This window comes from Melopsittacus undulatus, chromosome 1 (genome assembly GCF_012275295.1).
Source record: "Melopsittacus undulatus isolate bMelUnd1 chromosome 1, bMelUnd1.mat.Z, whole genome shotgun sequence".
NCBI classification, from domain to species: Eukaryota; Metazoa; Chordata; class Aves; order Psittaciformes; family Psittaculidae; genus Melopsittacus; species Melopsittacus undulatus.
The window spans coordinates 65926622-65949402 of record NC_047527.1 but is presented as its reverse complement, the minus strand read 5'-3'; the positions used below and the strand labels follow the sequence as shown (position 1 = coordinate 65949402).

General features: G+C 39.3%; 1 protein-coding gene across 1 annotated transcript; it reads left to right on the top strand.

Moving 5' to 3' along the window:
• Window positions 1-159: 159 nt before the first annotated feature.
• Window positions 160-21329, top strand: LOC101874886 (sodium-dependent neutral amino acid transporter B(0)AT1). Its single transcript, XM_005153406.4, has 12 exons — window positions 160-361; window positions 8252-8392; window positions 9772-9909; window positions 11140-11321; window positions 12071-12181; window positions 12948-13060; window positions 14494-14622; window positions 16129-16285; window positions 16991-17195; window positions 17886-18045; window positions 19751-19913; window positions 21120-21329. The coding sequence occupies exons 1-12, from the start codon at window positions 160-162 to the stop codon at window positions 21327-21329; spliced, it is 1911 nt and encodes a 636-aa protein (XP_005153463.2).
• Window positions 21330-22781: the final 1452 nt, after the last annotated feature.

Below are 22781 nucleotides of genomic sequence, written 5' to 3'. Positions count from 1 at the left end.
TTTACCACAAGCCTGCACTTCCAAGTTGAGTGCCAAAGGTTCATTATATATAGCTGAAGACAGCAAATAGATGATCTCTTTTTGCACAGATTTCTAACTAGCTGCCTGTTTCACTCTCTCCTCGCTGGGGCAGCATTTCTAGTCAAGAAATTGAAAAGCATGGTGAAGCTACAGTTGCCCAATCCTGGCCTGGAGGACAGGATACCTTCCCTTGAAGAACTTGAGATCCTCGAGAAGGAAGAGGCAGACACCAGACCAAAATGGGATAACAAGGCTCAGTATATGCTGACATGCGTAGGGTTTTGCGTGGGCTTAGGAAATGTGTGGCGGTTTCCATATCTCTGTCAGAGCCACGGAGGAGGTAGGTCTTTAATATATCTTAATTGGCTTTGTCTATAAACTAAGTTTAATCTCTCTTTTGGGAAACAAATAGTGGAATATGTTTAGACCTGGTCAGTTCCTATAATGATGTTCACGTATAGAAGGTTATTTCCCAGGTTATGGACATCCACTGAAGTCACATTAGTGATGGAGAAAAAGGAAGGGACAGGTTTTATTTCAGGACACAGGACTGATAAATCAGTCTTGAACTGCCATGTACATAATGTATTTTCTTAATCTAAAACTAATGTTACTTTACATACATACATACATTCATATATATAATGTATATTTAAAATATTAATAAACTACTTGGGAATATGATTCTGGTCACGATGCCAAATGATCATTTCATAATGGTGTTTTCACAGGTTTTGGACTGATCTGTTTATCAGCTGTAGGGCCAGTGTGTGTGTAATTCATGATACAAGTAATAGTGTGAAAGCAGTTAACATTAAGAACACAGTATTAGCAGCTGGTGTTGTTAAGTAATTTAAAATCTGAATGTGTGCTATTTGCTATATAGTTTACTGTGACTCTGTAAGGTTCTGGTTAGCACTGAATGACCATACTAAAAATTTTGTTTCACTGTTTTGCTGTTTGTTTTTAAATACGATCTTGAGCTGAACCTTTGCTTAAATATTACATGACAACATCAGTTTCTCATTTTCTGACAGTCTTTTCTGCCCACTGTCTACTTGCTAGCTGCATTTCACTCTGAAATACATGTAAAAAGTGTTTATTCCTTTGTGCTTTGATCTTGAAAGAAAATTTTTGGCTTAAGGAACATTAAATGTGCACAATGAGATGTTTAAAATTGCTCCTCCTGGTTAGAGTAGGGACCAAGGAGGGCTCTGTGGGGACCTGCTGGTACAAATTCAGGGTCATTAACAACAGATGACTCAGCTGCAAGAAGAGATGCTTTTAACATTAAGATTTCTTCTATCATGTGTAGGTGTTTAGGGTTTGCAGTGCAAACTGAGGTCCTTTGCAGCACAGCCAACCTTGTAACAAGAAAGGTACAAGACTCACAAAAAATCATCATCCCCTTTCCTTGTGTGACAATTTTAATTTAAAAAAACTCTGTGGTTACCTCCAAAATCCATGACACTCATTGACTTCTCAAGTTCTTCTACTTGGAAAGTGGACATGCTGTTCAGCTTGGAGAAGAGAAGGCTGCGTGGAGACCTCATAGCAGCCTTCCAGTATCTGAAGGGGGGCTATAGGGATATTGGTGAAGGACTATTCATTAGGGACTATAGTGATAGGACAAGGGGTAATGGGTTGAAACTTAAACAGCAGAGGTTTATATTGGATATAAGGAAGAAATTCTTTCCTGTTAGGGTGGTGAGGCACTTGAATGGGCTGCCCAGGGAGGTAGTGAATGCTCCATCCCTGGCGGTTTTCAAGGCCAGGTTGGATGAAGCCTTGGGTGATATGGTTTTGTGTGAGGTGTCCCTGCCCATGGCAAGGGGTGGAACTAGATGATCTTAAGGTCCTTTCTAATCCTAACTATTTTATGATTCTATGATTCTATGCCCAGTTTCCCAGGGTTGATTTACAGTCACTTTCCTGCTTTTCTCTCTGTCTTTCCTTTCCCTCATGTTCTAGCTGTATGAAGGCAGCTGAAAAATAAACTTCCAACAAACACAAAGAACTTGGTGTGGATCATGGTTTTCTGACTGATGTCAATGAAGATTTATGAATTGCTTGTGTGTGTCTGTCAGTGCTGCATTTCAATTTATCCTTTGGCAGAAATTATTTTTCTTTCTCATTATCCTGTGGCTCTGATTGCAAAGACACTCTTAAGTCTGGGTTCAGCTGTCTCCAGTTGGAAATATGTATTTACTAGACATTGTGGAAAAGTTTTGCCTTAGTATTTGCCACTCAATATGATAGCCAAGATGATCTATTTGTCTTTGCACTCGTGTGGCCCACTCAGGGACATAGATGTGTCTCTGTAACACAGTAGGGGAAAACTACAACCTTCTTCTAGTCTGTTACAAAGAATATGCACCAAACTCATGCGTGAGCTGAGCAAGCTCCATTTTCCTCCAGTCTGTCCAGTGCCTTTACCCTGATGGTGCATGTCTTCACACTTCATGTCTTCAAGGTATGTCTTCACTGAATCCTGGGTGCAGAGCAGCAGGAATCTCTGCTGCTGCTCTGTTTCACTGGAGATGGGGATTATGCTGCTCCTTAGTCTGTCCCTGGTATGATTGTTTTATAGACTTTTAAAGCTCACTTTGGATATGATGTTGGATTATGGCTGTGCATTAGGAGATAGAAAAAAATACAGCTATTTACCACACAGTAAACACCTGGAGAGGATAAAAAGGCCTTGTGATCACATAATTAGAGGTTGTCTCTTAAGGTGCATACAGAATCAAGGTTATATAGACAACTTCATGAAAACAGTTTCTAATTTCTAAGGGTTGGCTTTGCTATCTTAACTTCTTTCTTTTTGAAATATGAGTTACATGGATGAGCGTTTGGAGTCATTTAGTACTGGTGAGGTCTGGTAGCAAAGGTGTAGATAGTCAAGTATTTCAGCAAGGACACTTCTAAATGAGGCTAGATGTCCACTTACCTTGTGAATCAGTGTTTGTACATGTTATATTTCTCAGGAAACATGGCCAGACTATAGTGTAGCATAATATTTATCCTTGTAGTACTTGGCCTTCAAGGAAGGTGGATTTTTTTCTCTGCAAATAGACTATAGTGAAGTTAGTTGAGAACACTGAATTTATAGCTAACTATCCTTTCAAAACCAAATCAGTTTGTACATAATTTGCCTACTTCTGTTGTCACAGATTATGAGCCTATACTTTTTTAAAAAATTAATATTTACCCCAGAACAAGTTAGTAGAATAAAGCACATTTCATCCTTTCCATGTCTTGAAAGTTGGAAAATGCATCATTACCACAAGTGAATTAGATTTCAATATACACACAATGTAAAAGCTAGTGTTTGCCACAGTGCTTTCACCAGCTTAATGAGATAGACATTTCCTTTCATTTGATAGCTTTCTCTGACATTGAATATAGCTTTTGTTTAATCTTTATTGAGCAACACATCATTTAATCAACTGTTAAACATTTTTCCATATCTGATTAGCATTATGAAGAAGAGGATGTATGTTTAATGTTTAAACTGTTGATTCAAATAGAAGTATTTAAGACTTCCGCTCACCTATGTCTGCAGTAAACCTTGCCACTATGTGAGGGAGAACCTATGCATGCCACACTGAATGAAGTAGCACTAATGGCATTAGCAGTTCCTCACTGGTTCCGGCACCCTCACTACAGTTCAGGTCTAAGAATATGATAGTATTGAAAAATATTTTTGTCTGAATTTTGCCTGTCATCACTTTATGAGAAATTATGTAAAAGCAGTAATATTGCTTTCAATCTTGCATTAGAAACTCTTAGATTAAAGAGAGAGTAATAGATGTTCAACAGGTGTTCAAACGAAATACTATATGCGCTGAAACAGGGTTAGAATCTAGTATCCCAGCTGCAGGGTTTTCAGACTGGAATACCCACTCTTTATATACATCTATACAGCATTCATTTTCAGATCACTGGTTTACTTGTTAGGTTCATGAAATTGTGACAGCTTAAAAAACATTGGTTTTTTAAATGTCCTGTATAGCAGCTTTGCAGAGTCGTTATCACTCATTTTTCCATTATAGCTTCCTTTGGTAAGGTTGGGGAGAAATTGAGAGAAACATAAAATACAGCAGAGTTGGATTTCTGAGCTGGCTGCTAGAATTGAATCCTGGAAAGGAAAGAACCCAAGAAAGAGGAGAAGTAGCATACATAATTCAGAACTGCCATTTTATTTCTCTTGCAAATCTACCAATATTCCCCCAGCTAAATATTAGTGGGTTTACTTATTTGCTCAGTTCTGACATGGCACACACTGCATTTTTAAATGTGTGGTAGCTAGAAATATTTTAGGTTTATCTGTTTGTGTAGGGATATAGATATGCAATTCAGGTATATACACACATCATGTTTGTGTCTGTGACAACAAAAGGATGGAGACAAACCTCCATTTGTGTCCATCCCAGAACCTGGTCTTTATTTCCCAGCAATTCTAATGTAATGATAAAGCTGGGTAGCTGTGAGCACACACTTGGACAGCACACTTTTTCTTGTGACAGATGGCTCCATGAAGGGTATCCTTTCACCTCTTCTTGGCTGCACAGGAAAGTCATGGAGTCCCTTTACCTGACTGCTTTTAAAGCTGTGTCATGCTTAAATGCTGGGTTTATAACACCTTAATAAATATATCTCTGTAAGTATCACAAGGCCTCAGGAAGTCTCCTGAGGCGAATAGAGTGCTCATAGCATGTTCACCACAGAAGACATTTCAATTCTGAGAGCTTTACAGCAAATCTGATGCAGTGTGCTGCCCTCAGGGAGGGTTATGGTGCAGGGACAGTGCTGTTGCTGAATCTCACTGTCTTGGAGTGTGAAGCATCATGTCTACACAGACTGCGAGAGCTGTGTGAGTGGTGGTGCACTTTGTATTTAAGGTTTGCAAGAATGTCTTAAGCAAGTTAAAAATGAAGCCCTAATCCGAATATCAACTTTTTATCATCTGAATATCAACTACTTTTTACCAAAAGCTAATACTATCTTTGAATGCCTTCTAAAGGAAATACTTTTAATGCTGATCTTCCCTTCCTTCTGCTAACAGAGATGGTAACTACCAAACCCATTTTTTTCTTTGACAGGTATAATAAGAAACAAGTGGTCACAGACTAAAAGGGCTATAACACGTGTGCATTTCTTTACACAACAAGATCTTTGATCAGGGGGAAAGTTCTAATGAAATCCTTATGTGATCTTACTGTGACCTGATGCAAAAAAAGTGATGTCTCTAATAGGAGCAAAGATGGTTAAGCAATGCACCTTAGCAGAACTAACTGCTGGTCCACTCTTCATTTCAAGAGATGATCTAAAATCAGGGCAAAGCAAGTTTTGAAGGGGAACAAGGACTTGCCCTGAGTGCAAATGAGGAGCATTTGAATTAGGTAGCTGTACAGATTCATCTTCTGGACTTAATTACTACTATTGCTGAGGAAGGGCTTTACCGGAGAGAAGAGAGATTGCAGTACAGCAGAGGCATATTTAGCATTCGAGAGGGAATGCAGAAAAGATGCAAATGGAGCAGCCATAGAAATTCTGTAGGGTCAGCATTCAGACTCTTAGGAGGTGTCCTGTGCTTAAAACAGAGAATGCTCTGGAACTAGAAATTGCTCGTATAAACACAATCATCTTGCCTTTATCTCATCTTACCCTTGTGAGAGCTCCTGGACAGAATGTGATATGAGGGAAAATGTGTGCCAGCCTGACATGAGATTGGAGCACACTGCATATTTCTGGCTTCTTGCAGCTCCACTCACTGGTAAGTAACTTTCTGTGAAAGGCCAGAGGCCATGTGTATGGAAGCTGCCCCAGTGGCCCACCCACATAGGAAGGAAGCTCACATAGTAAGATCACAGTAAGATCACATAGGAAGGATGTACCGGGACATAACAGTGAGAGGGCACCCATCATGTACATGCAAAATCCTGTTTTCTAGGACAGCAAGAATAAGACAGTTGGGAAAAGTGTTATTCACAGAAATAAGGAGGGGTTTCAGTAGAGAACAAACTCTTTGAAGACAAATCTGCATGCATTGCATGTCTAATCAAATGAAGAGGGACCCTTACGTGCACATCAGTGCATGTTCCAGGACAGCTAAGCAAGTCCCTAAACCACTGGCGAGTAAGTACCACTCAGCAGCTTGCTCATTTCCCACCTGTTGAAGACCCTGGAGCTGTGGGAAGACAGAAGGGAAGAATTTTGTTTTGGAAGATATCCTAGTTCCTCTAAAATTGAAATATGCCCTATATATTTCACGTTTGTTATCCGAAAATGCGTATCCAGAAAGGAGCTGATTGTTTTAGCACTGATACTGTTTGTATCTCAGCTAAGACCACAGTGCTAAATTTGAGTTTGCAATTAGAGGAGTTCAGTTTCCTCAGATCTAGGGTTGACCACCATACTTCATTCCTTTGTGGCATTACAAAATAGCCACTTGCCTCCAAGATCAGAGAACATCAGCTTGATGCTCCTAGATCTAAAAGGGAGCTGCTCTCCATTAATGCAAGACTTTTGTTCTTGTGAAGACTACATGGTATCTGGAAAAGTGAATGCAAAAGAAAACAAATGTGATACTGCCCTCTTTGCTGGTGATATCCACATAATCCTTTTCCTGAGGTGATAGGTTGACACAGGAGAAATAAAGGAAGAGTCAACAAAGTTGGAATTTTAGCAAACTTCTCTACAATTCATAATGAGTCCTTCAGTTTTTAACTAATAAACAATGTCCCAGGTCAGTCATTCTTCTGTCTCTCCTCTGAAACCTTTTTTGCTTGTCAGTCTCCATTTTCACACTGATAGCCAGTTTTTAATGCATGCGAGATGAGCTACACTGATTTTATAAGGTGTTAAACCTTTAGTAAGAAGTTTTTGTGTTGCTAAATGACATGCTTTATACAAGTCTGAGAATAGCATGCCTATACAGATACCTTTGCCAACTGGCTTCAACAAAAAATGTCTTTTCTGGTGCATCAGTGATTAGACATTCAACCTGAAGCGTGGCATGTGCTTTTTCAAAGTGCTCAGCATTTTTAATAGCTTTTTATGTATTCAAAACTACAGATTTTGATTAGCAAATCTTAAAAATGTCAGTGAAAGACAGGTGAGTGTCTAACATTACTTGAATTCCATAGGAGCAGAAAGCAAAAAGTATAATTGGCTGGTTTAATTATAATAGTGGCCACTTGGTGCAACCATATTGGTTCTAGCAGACTTTACTGAAATACACAGAAAATGAAGATTTTGCTGTAATGTTAATTTCTAAAACTCTGGTGTAGACAACATCATAAGATAGGCCATGGAGTAGTCAAATATGCAGTTCAGCTCTTCCAAAAGCCATTCAACTGCCTTGAATTCCAAACTATAGTTTCCATTATTCAACTTTCCTCTTTTACTCGCTATCTGATTTTCATTTCACACATGAGGGAAAAGTCAGCAAGTACCCAAGCAGGAAATGTTCACATGCTGGTTTGCATTTTTTAATGTGCTGAGATTGTGTACTACCTATGATTAGGAAGTTAAAGGCTTTTTACAATGACAGATAACCGTAATTCTAATAAGTAGCAGTATAAAAGCATCTTCACTGTGGCATTCCGGTGTGGAATGTTATCTCCCAGGTCTTAGATATACTTTATTCAGGAAAAAAATAATTTAAAAGAATTGTCCTGTACCAATTAGCCTTGTCATAATTATCAAGGTTTGGACCCTGAACTTCAGAACTCTTCTACTCGAACATAAAGGCTGTTGAACACAGCTGCCAGGAAGTTACTGGTTACTTTCTGCAGACAGTCCCAGGCTCCTGCTAATCTTTTGTGGTGTTTTGATCAGTTCATTCAAATACTTCACCTACTTTTCATGATTCACAGTTATAACACCTGAATCCTTTCCACAAAGAAAAGTAAGTCATTCCAGGAAAGTAGCTACCTTTCCTCCACTTGCAACACAAAGGTGGTTTCTTCAAAGCTTGACTTTGGAGCTGTTTAATTTCTTTTCATGTTTGTCAATTGGGAAGAATAGGAATTCCTACCTGAAACGACATCTGTAATCAAGTCCCATGCCTGGGCAATCAGGCAAAAGCATTGTTCAGAAACCAGAGAAGGTTTCCACAAGTATGCTTTCAAGTCCCTTGCTATGTCAAAAGCCCTAAATATTTGTGCTTTATTGTAGTACTTCACTGATAGGAATATTTTGTTTTTTTTCTTTTCAATTTCAGGAGCTTTCATGATCCCTTTCCTGATTTTGCTAGTCCTGGAGGGTATCCCCCTGCTTCACCTTGAGTTTGCCATTGGCCAAAGGCTGAGGAGAGGCAGTGTGGGTGTCTGGAGCTCTATCCATCCTACCCTGAAAGGGGTTGGTAAGTCTGAAATGGATACAAAAAGGTACCCGAGAAAGCATAAGACTCTGAACTGATAATGTGAAAAGCAGATTTTCAGGACTTTATTCTGGTGTGTCATAAGACATTCTAGGAACTACTACTTTTCCCTTCTTACTAACTCTCCATTGAGAGGTCAAACTAATCATGACAACACATTACAACTATTTAGTGTCCACATTCCCAGGTACTGTGGGCCCAGTTAAAACCTTTCTCTAGTTTGAGACAGATTTTGGGTTTAAGAGAGATAATTTTTGTATTACTGGTATTCACTGTTTTTACCATTAGGTTGAATGTTTAAGTGTGCAAAAACCTCATTCTGTAACTGTTCTGGGGATAAATAATAGTTAAATCTTCCTCTAAGCTAGTCTACTAGACTTCAGTTCCATGTAATTTTAACTTTCCTGCATTGAGAGAGGTACCATGTCAAAAGCTATGCACACAGTACTTTGCAGAACTTCTTCACATTTGTACTAGACTTCTGAGCATTCAAACACTCCAACAATGCAGCTAAAGCAGCATTATGCACACAGCATAAAACGCTCAACAGATACAGCATAACAAAAGAAACTCAGAAGGTGCCATATGAACACCAGGAAACACTGGGAGGGTGACCAACCACTGCACAGGTTTCACAGAGAGGTTGTGGAGTCTCCATCCTTGGGGATACTCAAAATCTGCCAGGACATGTTCCTGGACAACTGTTTGTAAGCAGCCCTGCTTGAGCAGGGGGTTGGACCAATGATCCTGTCCAGCCTCAGCCGTGCTGTGATTTTATGATTACCACACACTTGAAAGGGAAAAACCACAGCCATTACGATGGCTTTTGGCATCCACCAGATATGTAAATCAGTTACAAAAATAATTGTTCATTGCACCTGGAATTTTTCAAACTTCTTTAGAACCTGAGAGCCTACAGGAGCTGATTGTTAGCATTTCCTGCTAACAAATTCTGCCAGAGGAGTTGGCAGAGATTGATTACAAGTGGAGGAAGAGAGGTATCACCTTGAACCCTGAACCTTTTTACAGACTATGCCTCCTTGTAGCCATCCATCCTATACGATAACACAAATGCTGACCTCTGCAGTGACACTATGGTTCTAAATGGTTGTCAGCTTCAATTCCAGAGTAGTTTTAGGCTATACATCTATGTAGGACTCACCTGTCCAACCTTTAGGTAACAAATTTGTTGTGATTAAACCTAAATCCAAAATAAAGAGAGGAGGGGGGAAAGGCTATAAACCCTGGAATTGTGGTGGGGAAAAGAGTAGAGAAAGGCTGAGGTTCATACCATATGTTTTGATATGTCTTGAAGACAAGAGTATTGAAACTCACATTGTGTTCTGATTTATTTTCTTCAGGCATAGCAGCAATGTTTGTATCCCTCCTGGTGGGTTTATATTATAACACTATTATTGCCTGGGTAATGTGGTATTTCTTCAACTCCTTCCAAGACCCCCTGCCTTGGAGTAGCTGCCCTCTCAATGCCAACAGAACAGGTATATTTTATATTGTATTTCATCGCACAGCACATTTCTCTGTTTCTAGCAATTAGCTTAATTGAGTTTTGTTCTGTCATACAACAGTAAGGCATGCCAGCCCTGTCAGGAGCAATGTGCTGTGTTAACACTTGTGCTCTGTAAAATTTCACATTCTATGAAATGTGACCAATGCTTAATCTTTGAGACAAACTTTGACATCTTATATGAAACTTCAGGGCTGATTTTGGCAGATGGTCACACACAGAATACTCACAGAGTGCGAGTCTAGCGTAAACATGAACATTTTCCAGGTTTAGATGGTGTGTTTCATCCACCTCTTCACCAATAGCCCTCTGTTAGCGTACTGAAAAGGGAAAGAAATATCACAAAGCGTAGTCCATATGAAACACTTGTATCTCTCAGTATAGCAACAGTCCATAGCAGCTTTGTTTTCCATTGTCAGCCTGGCATGAAACTGAAGCAGGCTTCTCTGGTGGGTCAGTGAACAGCAATTCAGAGAGCTTTGCTCCTCTCCTCCCAGATTAGGTATAAAGAACCTCATACAAGGGCAGGCCAGGGCAGAACACTGCACAGGTCAGCACATTCGAAGGAGCTGGGAATGCAACCTGAGCTGATAACATCTTAAATGGTGCCCCATAAAACAGAAAGAAAAGGCACTGCTGATCTGAAGGAAGTGTGGACAGGGAAGAGCTGCCTGGATGCAGGAAACTGTGGGCAGGTCCTCATATGCCATCAGGCAAGAAAAACCAGGATGCATGTGGAAAGCCCAGAGCTGTTTGTTTTTTGATAGGAAGTGTACAATCATAGGAAAACATCTGCCTGTTTTTCTGCTACCTAAAACCCATAAAAATCCACGCAGCATACTTACATTCATACTCAGAAATCCTCTCCAAAGTTTCTTTGACACAAGTGGTTTCTGACCTCACAGTTTTGTACAAAAAAAAAGTATAAAGATGGAAAAGACTTTGGGTGAGCTTCGTAGATTTTATCTTCATGGTTGCATTAATAGAAATAACAATGAAATCTGTATTAAAATCCCTGTTAAACAATTCTCTTTTAAATCTCTTATTTTTCTATTAAACCAGCCTCTAAGACTCTGAAATTTGGCAACAACAAATTGTTGGCATTAGGTGACATAATTTAGAATACTCGTGTTTATTATTTAACTTCTTTTTTTTTCAAGTAAATAAAAAGACATAAAGAATGACAACCATTTTGTGGTTACAGGTTACGTAGAAGAGTGTGCCAAGAGCTCTCCTGTAGATTATTTCTGGTACAGAGAAACACTGAACATCTCCACTTCCATTGAAGATTCAGGCACTCTACAGTGGTGGCTTTTGTTATGTTTAACATGTGCATGGGCTGTACTGTATGTGTGCATAATCAGAGGAATTGAAACATCAGGAAAGGTACTCTGGTTTTTGTTATTTTCGAGATTATATCCATTATGGTGCTGTGATTCCTTAGTCATACAGACTGAATCATACTGTATAAACCACCTGTTTCTTGAGTAAAAGCACATCTAAAAATTCATGTATCATCCTGCATTTTTAAAAATGAAGCTAAATTTGATTATATTTTAATTATGTGGAGATTTTTGACAGCAATTTCACTTCCTTGTTGCTATAGGTCCTAGTAAAACATTCTTTAGGTATCACCACCTTAACATGAAAATTAACTTTAAATGCAGGATTGAGGAACTCTGTCTTTTTCATATGGCCATTCTCTTCAAAACATACATGTACACATTTATTTGGGTTTGTGCTAGTCCTGAATATTACCTCTCTAAAACAGTGATCAGTGCTCTGCTGCTCAGTGAAGACCTAAGAGCCCATACTTGCATTGGCAGCATCAACCTGATTCCACGGTGTAGATTATATTTTATGCTGATTTTGAATTTTCTGATTTTAATATCAACAATGGGGTTTTGTCTGAAATAGAGCACTGTAACTGTAAACATGTTTATTCTTAAAATGTTCTGCACATGCTCTTTCTCTTGGACATAGTTTTCTTTAGTATGCTAATTGTGACTCACTTGAAACTTGCCATTATTGTTAGTCACAGTACTGTATTTATTCCCCCTTTCTTCCCTGCAGTGCTGTTTGCATTTCAGTGCTCTGTTTTATTGAAGTGTTTTATTTAAACTTTCCTTTTGTAGGCTGTGTATATAACATCAACTCTTCCATATCTTGTGCTTACCATTTTTTTAATCCGTGGCTTGACACTGAAAGGATCCACCAATGGAATTGTGTATCTCTTCACCCCAAATGTAAGTCACTGCATGGTTTGTCCCTTAGTGAACACGATATAGTTCTGTCTGTAATTAACAACTGATAGAAAAATAATGCCTCCATTGGTGCTTTTCTATCAGACACCTTTAAGATCTTGATTCTGGTAGGTGAATCCTTTGCATTGGATGTAAAATGTATACATACACACAGGCATTTTCTCTCTCCACCCCTCATCAAAATCTGTTATAAAAATGGAAGGACCACCCCAGAGCAATGGAATGGGATTGCCATAAGGGGTCTTGCTTGCTTTCCCTGTATTCCTGTTAAGGACAAGCCTAACTTTAAAGCACAAATCATATAGTTGTGAGTAGAACATTTCTAATCAGCACAGCTTATACGGACAAAAAGACCTAAGAGAATGGTTTAAATATACAACAGTTTTTAAACAAAATTAAAAGGCGATTAATTTTCCATTAGAAGATCCCTGAATAGTCATTATTAATGCTAAATAACAAACACCTTTTCTGGAAACAGGCAAGGAATCTGTCAGCTATGGAAAGTAATAGGTTTATCTTCAAAATACTTGTATAAAACTTAGATAGGTTTTCTTTTGAAAAACAAAACAAAACAACAACCAAAAACCCACAACCAAGTTTGACCAAAGTATCAACCTGTTTGTTGATATTCTTCAAAAATGGTGAGTTTTGCATGGCTAATGTTCTTGGTTTAATTGTTTTAAATCCCTCATATTCAGTCTCAATAACAATGTTGCATATGCTTAAAGGTGTATGTCTGATGCCTCAGGTAACCGAGCTGGCTAACCCAGTGACGTGGCTGGATGCAGGTGCTCAGGTGTTTTACTCTTTCTCCCTGGCCTTTGGAGGCCTTATTTCATTCTCCAGTTACAACTCTGTTCAGTAAGTAGCCAGGCAAAAGCCAAATTTTATATTAATATTTCATACTTTCAAGTGAAAAACTTCCACTTTTGCTCTACCATTACATTACATGGGACCAGGCCACACTCCTTCAATGTTCAGTCATTCATTACTTCAGGAGGAAACTGCAGGAAGTCATCACATTCCATGTAGATATAAGAAAAAACCCCATGCAAGTTCCAGCGTTACGCAGTGGTGTTGGGCCACCTGCACTCCAACACCATCTGACGGATGGTTTGGGAGTATAAACACCCCAGGAAACACCATGAGGTTTCAGTCCTTCAAGATTCAGTCATTCATAACAGGGAGGAGATTGAGCATCTTACTTTCTTTGAAAGGAAGAAAACTTTTTATGAAGCCTGTTATTGAGAATCTCATGTGACAGTGAAAAAGCTGACATGAGAATACAGCAAGGAATTTGCATTCACTGCTCTCCACCCAGTAGAGACCTATTTACAGTGCTCTAAATGAGGAAAGGCCACAGTGTCACAGGTCTTGGCTGGACAGGCTTGTCTTTCCTCTACTCCTCTCAGAGGTGATCAGAAAATTAAATATGACATGAAGTTAATTTCAATAGTAATGTCTTGCCCAAGAGCAATGCGATATCTACAGCTTTACAGCCTTCTCAAAAAAACATTAACTAATTTAATATGGATTCTTCATCTTCTCCCTCAGATGAAAGTCTCTTTCTGGCTCTGCAATTTTTTTGTCTTAGCATAGATACATACACTGGCAAGAATTGGCCGCAGCAGAGAAGTCTCTATAATGCAGTTAAACTTTTACAATGGAAAAGTTTCTCTCTCTGACATATCAGCAAAATGTTCCATCCCATTTCTAAAACCTGAGGATATTTTGAGCCATCTTTTGTCCAGCAGTCAAACACAACTGTTCCAAAATGCTCTTGGCTACTTCAATTTCACCATACCAAGCTGCTATGGAAACTTTTGTTCAATTTTCCTTTCTGACTGCCTGCATCCAAACCCAAATTTTTCACCTTGCAGCAAAATACCCCAGCAGCTAAAACACGGTCCATGGCAACGTGTGTCTGCACACACACATGTCAGGCATGAAAAGAAAGAGGCATATTTTTTGCTGTTCATGTTTTACTTTCCATGACCTGGACATGGAAACAGCTCTGGCAGTTATTCCTTATGAACAGGATTGTTGCAAGAAAAAAAAGACAGACAAACAAATAAACAAGCAAACAAACCAAACCCATGTCTGTTAAATTGGTCAAGTCACCAAGTTTTAATTCACTGATTCTGTCTCTAACAGCATTGTTCATATACTCTTAGAGACTACTGATGTACCAATGCATCTGTAGACTACTTTTGTGGTTAGTCTTGGTAGTCAGTTTTCAGTATTTATCTTGGGAATGTGTTTGAAACCCATTGTTTCATCTCTTTGCATTGCAGCAATAACTGTGAGAAAGATGCTCTGATTATCTCAGTGATCAATGGTTTCACATCCATCTATGCAGCAACCGTTATATACTCCATCATTGGATTCAGAGCCACAGAAAGATATGATGATTGTTTTGACAAGTAAGTTATTGCGACACCACCCCCCCCCAACCATGCAAATGTTTATTTGGCTGGTGCAGCTCTGTTAGCCTGATGATAGTGGATTTATGATTTCTGAATTATTGCAGCTCTTGACCTACATGGTATCAGACTACTTATTACTTCCAAAAGTTCAAATCAAATCAAAAGTGCAATCAAATTCCCATAGAAAATGGTAATTGTTTGAGCCACCTGATTTTCTACATAAATGTTGCATAAGCGACCATAGTTTGCATTACTCCTCAACATTTCTGAAAAGTAACATAGAAGAGTGTATTCCACATATTAATGGGGGGTTTTTCTAAATAATTCTTTCAAACATAACTGCAGTTATTATAACAATTTCTACCTACATAAAGTCTGATTGTTTGTGATATCTTATTTCACTAAAACATGCTAAAATAGCTATAGTTTTGGAGGTAAATGTGAAAAATTAGTACTGTGCAGCAATGTGTATGAAACAGCATGTCCTGAAGAAATGTATCTGTTTAACTGCATAGGGCAAAATTTTCAACAAAACTAGTTCTGTAAAAAAATGAGTTTTACATCACATACTTAAGAAAATGTGAAATAGATAATAGGCTGCTACTACTACATTTACTAAGGCTGATGTCAGACCCTCAAAGGTCTCCGATATTCTTGGCCAAACTATGTGGTTCTGCTTTGTAGATCACTTGCAATGAGACACTGAAACACTGCCCATTTTATGAGAGCTCTCCATGTCTAGGCAGTTCTGAGAGTCCTGCAAAGTCCCAGTCACAGCTGAATGACAGTGTAGGCATCTCAGGTACTGCAATGGCTCTGCATATTCCCTTGGGAAATTACCCAAATTAATTAATTATGTTATTTCTATTGTAACTTATTAGATGGAGCTCCACCAATCACTGGAAAATTGGCTAGAAGCTTTGCATTAAAAAAGCCCAAATCCCATAAACACAATGCTGAATTCACAATAATTGGTGTTTGCTGAGCTGACATGAATTCAATATTCCCTGGCCCCTGCATTAGCTCTATATTTAGGTTGCCTTCTGAAGAGCTTAAATGCTTAGGTCTTATCAGAGGTACCAATTCTACCAGAGTAACTCAGATCCCCTTCTAACTGGGGCTGCTAGACCTTGTAGGTTCCAGTCAAGTTCTTCCACAGTCAGCTGTAAAAGTGCATGATACGTACCTGTGGACACCTTACACATTCCCAGAACCTGCCCAGTCTGGTAACTGGTGCCTCTCCTGCAGTGCAAAGATGGTCACCTAACTTCTGCACAGGTCCCTAGAGCATCCATCCATTTAGCTGTCATCTGTCCCATGAAAGACACTATCAATCAGACTCATTGTGGAAGAAGAAAGAATTGCCCATGCAACCACTGGACTCCCCAGTTTCAAAGTCTGATCTTGACATCATGCTCTTAATGACTCGTTTGATGATGAAAATGAATCCTGAGGGTGCTCACAAATAAATAATGTTAAATTACTTGTATTTTGCTTTTTCAGAAATATTCTTACTCTGATGAATGCATTTGATCTGCCAGAAGGTAATGTAACCCAAGATAACTTCGAACAAATGCAGCAGCTATGTAACATGACTGATCCAACGACTTTTGCAAGCCTGAAGTTTGAAACCTGTGACCTAGAAAGTTTCTTGAATGATGTAAGTTTAACACCCGCACTCATATCAATACCATAATACAGTAGGAACACACCAGTTTTTTAATTGCCTAATGCTTTTTCTTCTGAGGTTGTTTTTTATATAGTCGAACTGATTGATTGCAGTTGGTCTGGAATACTCTTGGACTAAAGGATTACTTTTGTTTACCACATCTTTCTTTTGAAGATATAAACTGTTTAATTCCTCTGAAAAGTACTGGCAACCTGTCAGACTAGCAACTAAACCCACAAGTATTCTAGGCTGGTCAAATAGCAGCAGGTATTTCTCTAGAACTAGCTGGTTGCAGCTGTGGTGGGACAGGATGACCAAAGAAGAGACTCGCAGAACAAGTAAGCAGATGCAGCAAGCCCTGTCCCAGTCAGTACAAGCGTGTCACAACACAGAAAGAATGGACCTAGACACTGGGGCTTAAAAAGTCACAAGAAAAATCAAATGGTTCCACAGGGTATTTTGGATGAAAAGGTAATGAATTACAGATGAAAATAGGTGTCCATGAAATTTCATGAAATACAATTTGTATTATAATTACAGAAAACATACTGCTGCATTAGGAGGTCTTTGTGAAAACAAAAGCATAAGTATTGTGGTGTGGTGTAGCATATACCAAGTATAGTGAATACCAATGTAAATTTCAGTGCTGTGTGATGTTAATGAGCCTAATCTTGGAGCTTCTGAAATCTTCTACAGGGAGCTGAAGGAACTGGCCTAGCCTTTATTGTCTTCACCGAAGCTATCACCAGGATGCCTGTCTCACCTTTGTGGTCCATTCTCTTCTTCATTATGCTCTTCTGCTTGGGTTTGTCATCTATGTTTGGAAACATTGAAGGCGTGATTGTACCTTTACAAGATCTTAAGATTATAACCCCAAAAGTGCCTAAGGAGCTTTCTAACTGTGAGTGTTTCTTTTTGAAGACAAGTGAACCTTGGGTGATATGGTTTAGTGTGAGGTGTCCCTGCTCATGGCAGGGGGGTTGGAACTGGATGATATTGAGGTTCTTTCCAACACTAACTATTCTGTGACTCTATGACCGCCCCAGGGAATAGCTTGTGTGCTGAAAAATCAACCCATGACCCATCTGTTTTCTGATCTGTCATTGTCCTAAGACATAGATAACTTAGGCTAGACAACCAACAGAAGGTTTTCTCATGTCCCTCAGTGGGATAGCTCCTGTGAGTTTCCTTCAGAGCCTGCAGAGAGCTGCTTATGCTGTGGCTTGCCCATCAGCCTCCTCATGATGATTACCATCTCCTCTGTTGGGAAGCTGGAGGATCTGATTCCTCCACACAGGCAGGATTTCTCCTAGGACAACATTCCCCAACCAGCTAGGAGGAAGAGGACCTGCTCTGTCTCCTCATCCTTCTCCCATTTTATTTGCAGCATCTCTCACCTGTGCAACGCTAGGAGAGTTTTGTCGTTTTACCTGCATAGAAGCAGGCCTCCTCAGACTACCATTAAAAATTAAGTGGTTACATTCAGGCTGCAACTGCATTAGATGTTACTTATTTTTGCAATATCTAGAAAGCTTTATATCTTTTTATTTTGTTTTCCTTATCTAAGTGTGCTGTTTTGTTTCTTTCACAGGTTTCATCTGTTTGGGTTCTTACTTGGTAGCTTTTATTTTTGTGCTGGAGTCTGGTAATTACTGGCTAGCTCTCTTTGACAGTTTTGCTGGCTCTATTCCCCTGTTAATCATTGCATTTTTCGAGATGTTTTCAGTCGTCTACATTTATGGAATAGACAGGTATGAAATACGAGTTAAATGTTACTAGAAACTGGTGCATAACTCGATTAGTTATACAACTGCGATCTTGCTACATCTCAATGCATCTCTCTGTGGTAGGAATTATTGAGATCATGCAACTGTAGTTCAGGGTTGTTTATGCGATTTAGGTTTCCAAAATAGTTCACAACAAAAAGAACTAATGCTTGTGAAAAGTGCAGTAGGGATATTTATTTGCATATGAAAGCTTTCTACCTTATTAATACATTATAACAGATAATGCTCTATAACAACCAGCTAAAATAAACACATCCCTAAGATACCACAAGACAATATTAAGCATTAGTAAGTACCCTAAAGTATAATAAAATGAGTGCAAATAATTTAGTCTTAAAGTAGGCATCAGAATGTACGTATTTGCAACAGTTACTTTACTGCCACTGTAGCTCAGTTACAATTAAAATACCACGACCTTTAAAATAAATGTTCCTCAGGAAGATTGCATTAAAGATTTAATTAGCAGGAGCAAACTACAAATACATTGGCACTGAGATGAAAGTTTAAAACAGAGGTATATTCCGGGAGTATTTAATGTGGATGCTAAATCCAGGCAGACTGCAAATACTGTTTAATAGCAGGATGCAAATTGAAGGCTACAAAGATTTGTTCTTAGCTAGTAGATTCAGGACTTTTTCTTAGTTGTAGCAGTGAGTAATTATCCTATCAACCTATAATCCTATCAGGTTCTACAGATGTAATAAATCAAATTCCACCATATTTCTATTTACAATTAATACATACTGAAGATGACAAAAACATGGGGACTTCAGTCACCCACAGGTTGTGCTGGAACCTGTGCCAGCTGTGCTGCTTTTAGTGATGGGGTGAATGACACATCACTGTTGCCCTTTTAGAGTACAGAGCTTATTAGGGATGCCCAAAGGTGGTCTTACCTGCTCCAGATGTGCATCTGTGACCTTTTTCTGGGAAAAAGGCATCAGTAAAGTGATGACTGCTTGAAGGAGAACCCACGTGTTATCCATATGAACTATGCCTGGGCATGCTCTGCAGTCAGGACATGGGCTCCATAGCATTTTAAGAATGACACCTAAATCTTAGAAGTTAGGCATGAAAAGATAAAATAAGTTCACATAGCTGAGACTCAGCTGAATTCTGTGTGTTGTTCATAGCTGTAGGACCAACTAAATAGTTCCCTCAGATGTATCCCTGTGGGATAAACTGGAAAGGCAGACAAGAGGACTAACAATAGAAGACCAAAATTCCAAAATCATAATTTTCAAGAAGTGCATGCACAGGGTTCTGTATCATATGTAGAGGTCATAAATTGGTTCGGGACTGATGCAGGCAGTATCTCTCTCAACTCTGAGATGCTTACCAAAAGATTATGAACCAACACTGCAGTGAGTTATAGAGAAAGTCCATTTGTATTGGCTGTTGTGTGTCACAACTATTTTGCATGGGCTTCACTGACTACTTGAAGAAAATTCACTTCCAAAACCAATTTGCCGGACTTACAACAATCTCTGCCTTAATTTGAATTACTTAGGTCTAACTCCTGATGTTGTTATCAGTCCTCATTTCACACTGACATAACAAAGTCCAGGGAATCCCAGCAAGGGGTAGTTTGGAGTTTCCTGCTTATGAGTAAGTATCCTTTGATCCTGATCAGATTTTAGTGTCCTGAACTTCCTGTTTTTGTTTCTAGGTTTAACAAGGATATTGAGTTCATGGTTGGACACAAGCCCAATTTTTTCTGGCAGGCTACCTGGAGAGTTATCAGTCCTCTCATTATGTTAGTTATCTTCCTCTTTTATTTTGTGGTGAAAGTCAATGAAGAGCTGCTCTACAGTGTTTGGGACCCTAGCTACGTAAGTGTGTAACACCAAAAAATTATGTACAGTTATTCTCTCTATTCTTCTTTAATCTGAGTCACAGTCAGTTATACTCATCTTCCATCTGAAACAGTTTTCCAGTAAAAGACTTATTGCAAGATATAAAGCAATAAAAAAGGTAACCCTTAGAAAAATAAGACCTAAATTCAATTGCAATGCCTGCAGCTGGTGTCTAGTTACACACCAATAACCTTTCCAGAGGGGACAAAACCAAAACATTAACCCAGTTGTCATGCAAGACTGAAACAGGTGTCAGCTTCTGAGTAGGGATTATAGAAGAGTTGGAAATGTCACAGGCTTTCTATGTTGACAAAGGACCAAAGCTGCAAGACAATTTTGATATCGCACTTGTTTCTGGGTGCATTTAAAATCACGGAGTGGCAGTGGTACTGGTTACTCATCACCAACCAAAGAGATAAATATTGATTAGTATTAATATCTGGGTTTCTATTTTCCTCACCCTTTTTTTATAAAATTTAAATTATAATTGCAGCAATAAGTTAGCCAGTGTGCCTTTTCACTCCTTGCAGAATGAAAGGCTGTATGTCGTACAGAGAAGGGCATATCAGAAGAAGTGTGGGTCCCATCATTTTCTTCATCACCCCATCACTTCTCCGCCTGTCAAGCTCTGCTTTTTGTTCTCTGGCCTTGTACCAGTCACCATCCTTAGAGCAGGAACAGTCATGCAACACACTTAATATGTAAAGATGAGTTTTTCTTTCCACCAGACAGAGACAGAAAGGGAGTGAAAGATTAAGAAATGGGACTGCTTTCTTCTCTCTTCCTTGGCAACCTCACTTCCTTCTTAATAATGTTGCAGCCTTCCTTCACCCTTTGATTGCAGCCTTCCCACACAAAGGCTGTTTGGACACCAAGCCCTCGTGGCCTGTTAGCCTCCCCCAGCCCCACACTACTTAGAGCCAGGGAAGCATGCCTGGAGGAGTCTCCCTTCCTGGCTCTTAAACCTCTCACTCCACCTTTTTTTCCATAGCTTGAAGTAAAAATAAGTCCAAACCAGGCGAGACTGATGTGGAAACTGTTGTGGAATTGGCAAATTATTGTGCCACTGTGGCTAGCTACTGTTCTGATTCCATCTTTGATCTGTTGAATTACTGAATGTGTACATGTTACCAGGTATTTGCTCTGCATGACTTTCTATAACTCCACTGTTTGCTCTTCCAGGAGTTGTTCCCCAAAACACAGAAGGTTGAATATCCCAGTTGGGTATATGCTATTATTGTAGTCCTCGCTGGAGTGCCTAGTTTGTCCATCCCTTCTTTTGCCATCTACAAAGCCATCAGAAATCGCTGTCAGAAAAAGAATGATCGTACGGGCCTTATGATCTCCACATCTGAGACTTCTGTTAATGGAAACCTAAAGTACTCAGCATAAAATCATTTAAAAAATGTAGAAGAATTCCTTGGCAGTGAGAAAAGTAAAAATATTTTTTTAAAGAATCCAGAGTTTGTTTTATTTTCATAAGATGATAACTATGTGTTGTTTCCAGGTAAACATTTCTCTACTTAACAAGGTAACACACTAAATGTGTGAGAGTAAATGGCTTGGATTCTGGCAGCAAAGCAGCAACACTGGCAGGTGATTGGGGCACCAGGCCTAATCGTTCATCCTCTTTTTGGTTTTGAGGACAGCTTGTTTGAAACTGGCTTGCAAGTTCTCTGCTTGGGGATGCACTGGACTTAGCATATCACAAGTGACTCTTCCATGTGCAGTCATTCCGGCTGGGTGGACAATATGAAGGGTAACTTAATCCTGACTCCTCTTGCACATTAATTGTTTTTACTTTACATGCATGCCACTGTGTTGCACAAGGCCACCAATATTATTTGTGTCATGCAGAAGTTTAAATTATATAATAAAAGCATTTCTAAGTATGAGAATGACAGCTTGATTCCTTTACAATTCTAGATGTTTTATTAATTGCCTGTTACTTCAGTGTTCCCAGCAGATAGCACTGGTTTTGCCGATCACAGAAGAGATAATCTTGTAATGGGGCAGCAGTAGTCCAGGAAATGGCAGTCTGCTTTCTCTGGCACCCATGAACAAGGGGTGCACCCCTTCCTGGGAGGTCCATGCTGATGGGAGAGGTACCCAAGGCACCTAAGCTTGGGTGCAAAGCTTCTTGTTTTCATCCACCCAAGGACTGTGAAAATGAGTAGCTCTAGCTCGCATACACACAGACATGGACACACACCCCTACCTCACAACTGTTTCAAGCTTTAAACTTCCATGTGACCCAGAAGAACTCGGGTCTGATGTGGACACTGGAGAGAGAAAGGGGGACTGCACCCAGGCTGAATGTCAGTAGCAGAGTGTAAATGTCTACTCTGGATATCATCCAGCTGTTCAGGTACACAAGCAACACGCTTGTATCACTTTACACCACTTCCTATACCCATTTTCTGAGACAAGAATTGATCCAGTTTACATCCTGACATTCCCTTAGGATCAAAATACTCTCTTAGATGAAATTGGGATATTTAGGGTCTAACTAATCTAGACTGTATCTTTAGAGTAGCACGTCTGCTCTAAATAGAGAGTAGAGTACCAGGCATTGTGTGTATTTGAATTATTAAATCCATTTGCATTCCATTTTTTATTACTTGAATGTGAGTAATTATTTAAACTATTTAAAGAAGTTATTCTGTAATGGAAAAGAATTTTTTGTTAGGTTTTCCTGCTGAGAAAAAGCTTAGCCACCCAGAATGAGTAAAACCAAGTGTGAAGCGGTCAGCTGCAGGTGGCAGGTAAGGGATTCAGTGTGTTGCTAGAATGGCCCCAGCACAGCGCAAGGCATTTCTTGAAGTGCAGCAGCAGCAGGGGTGC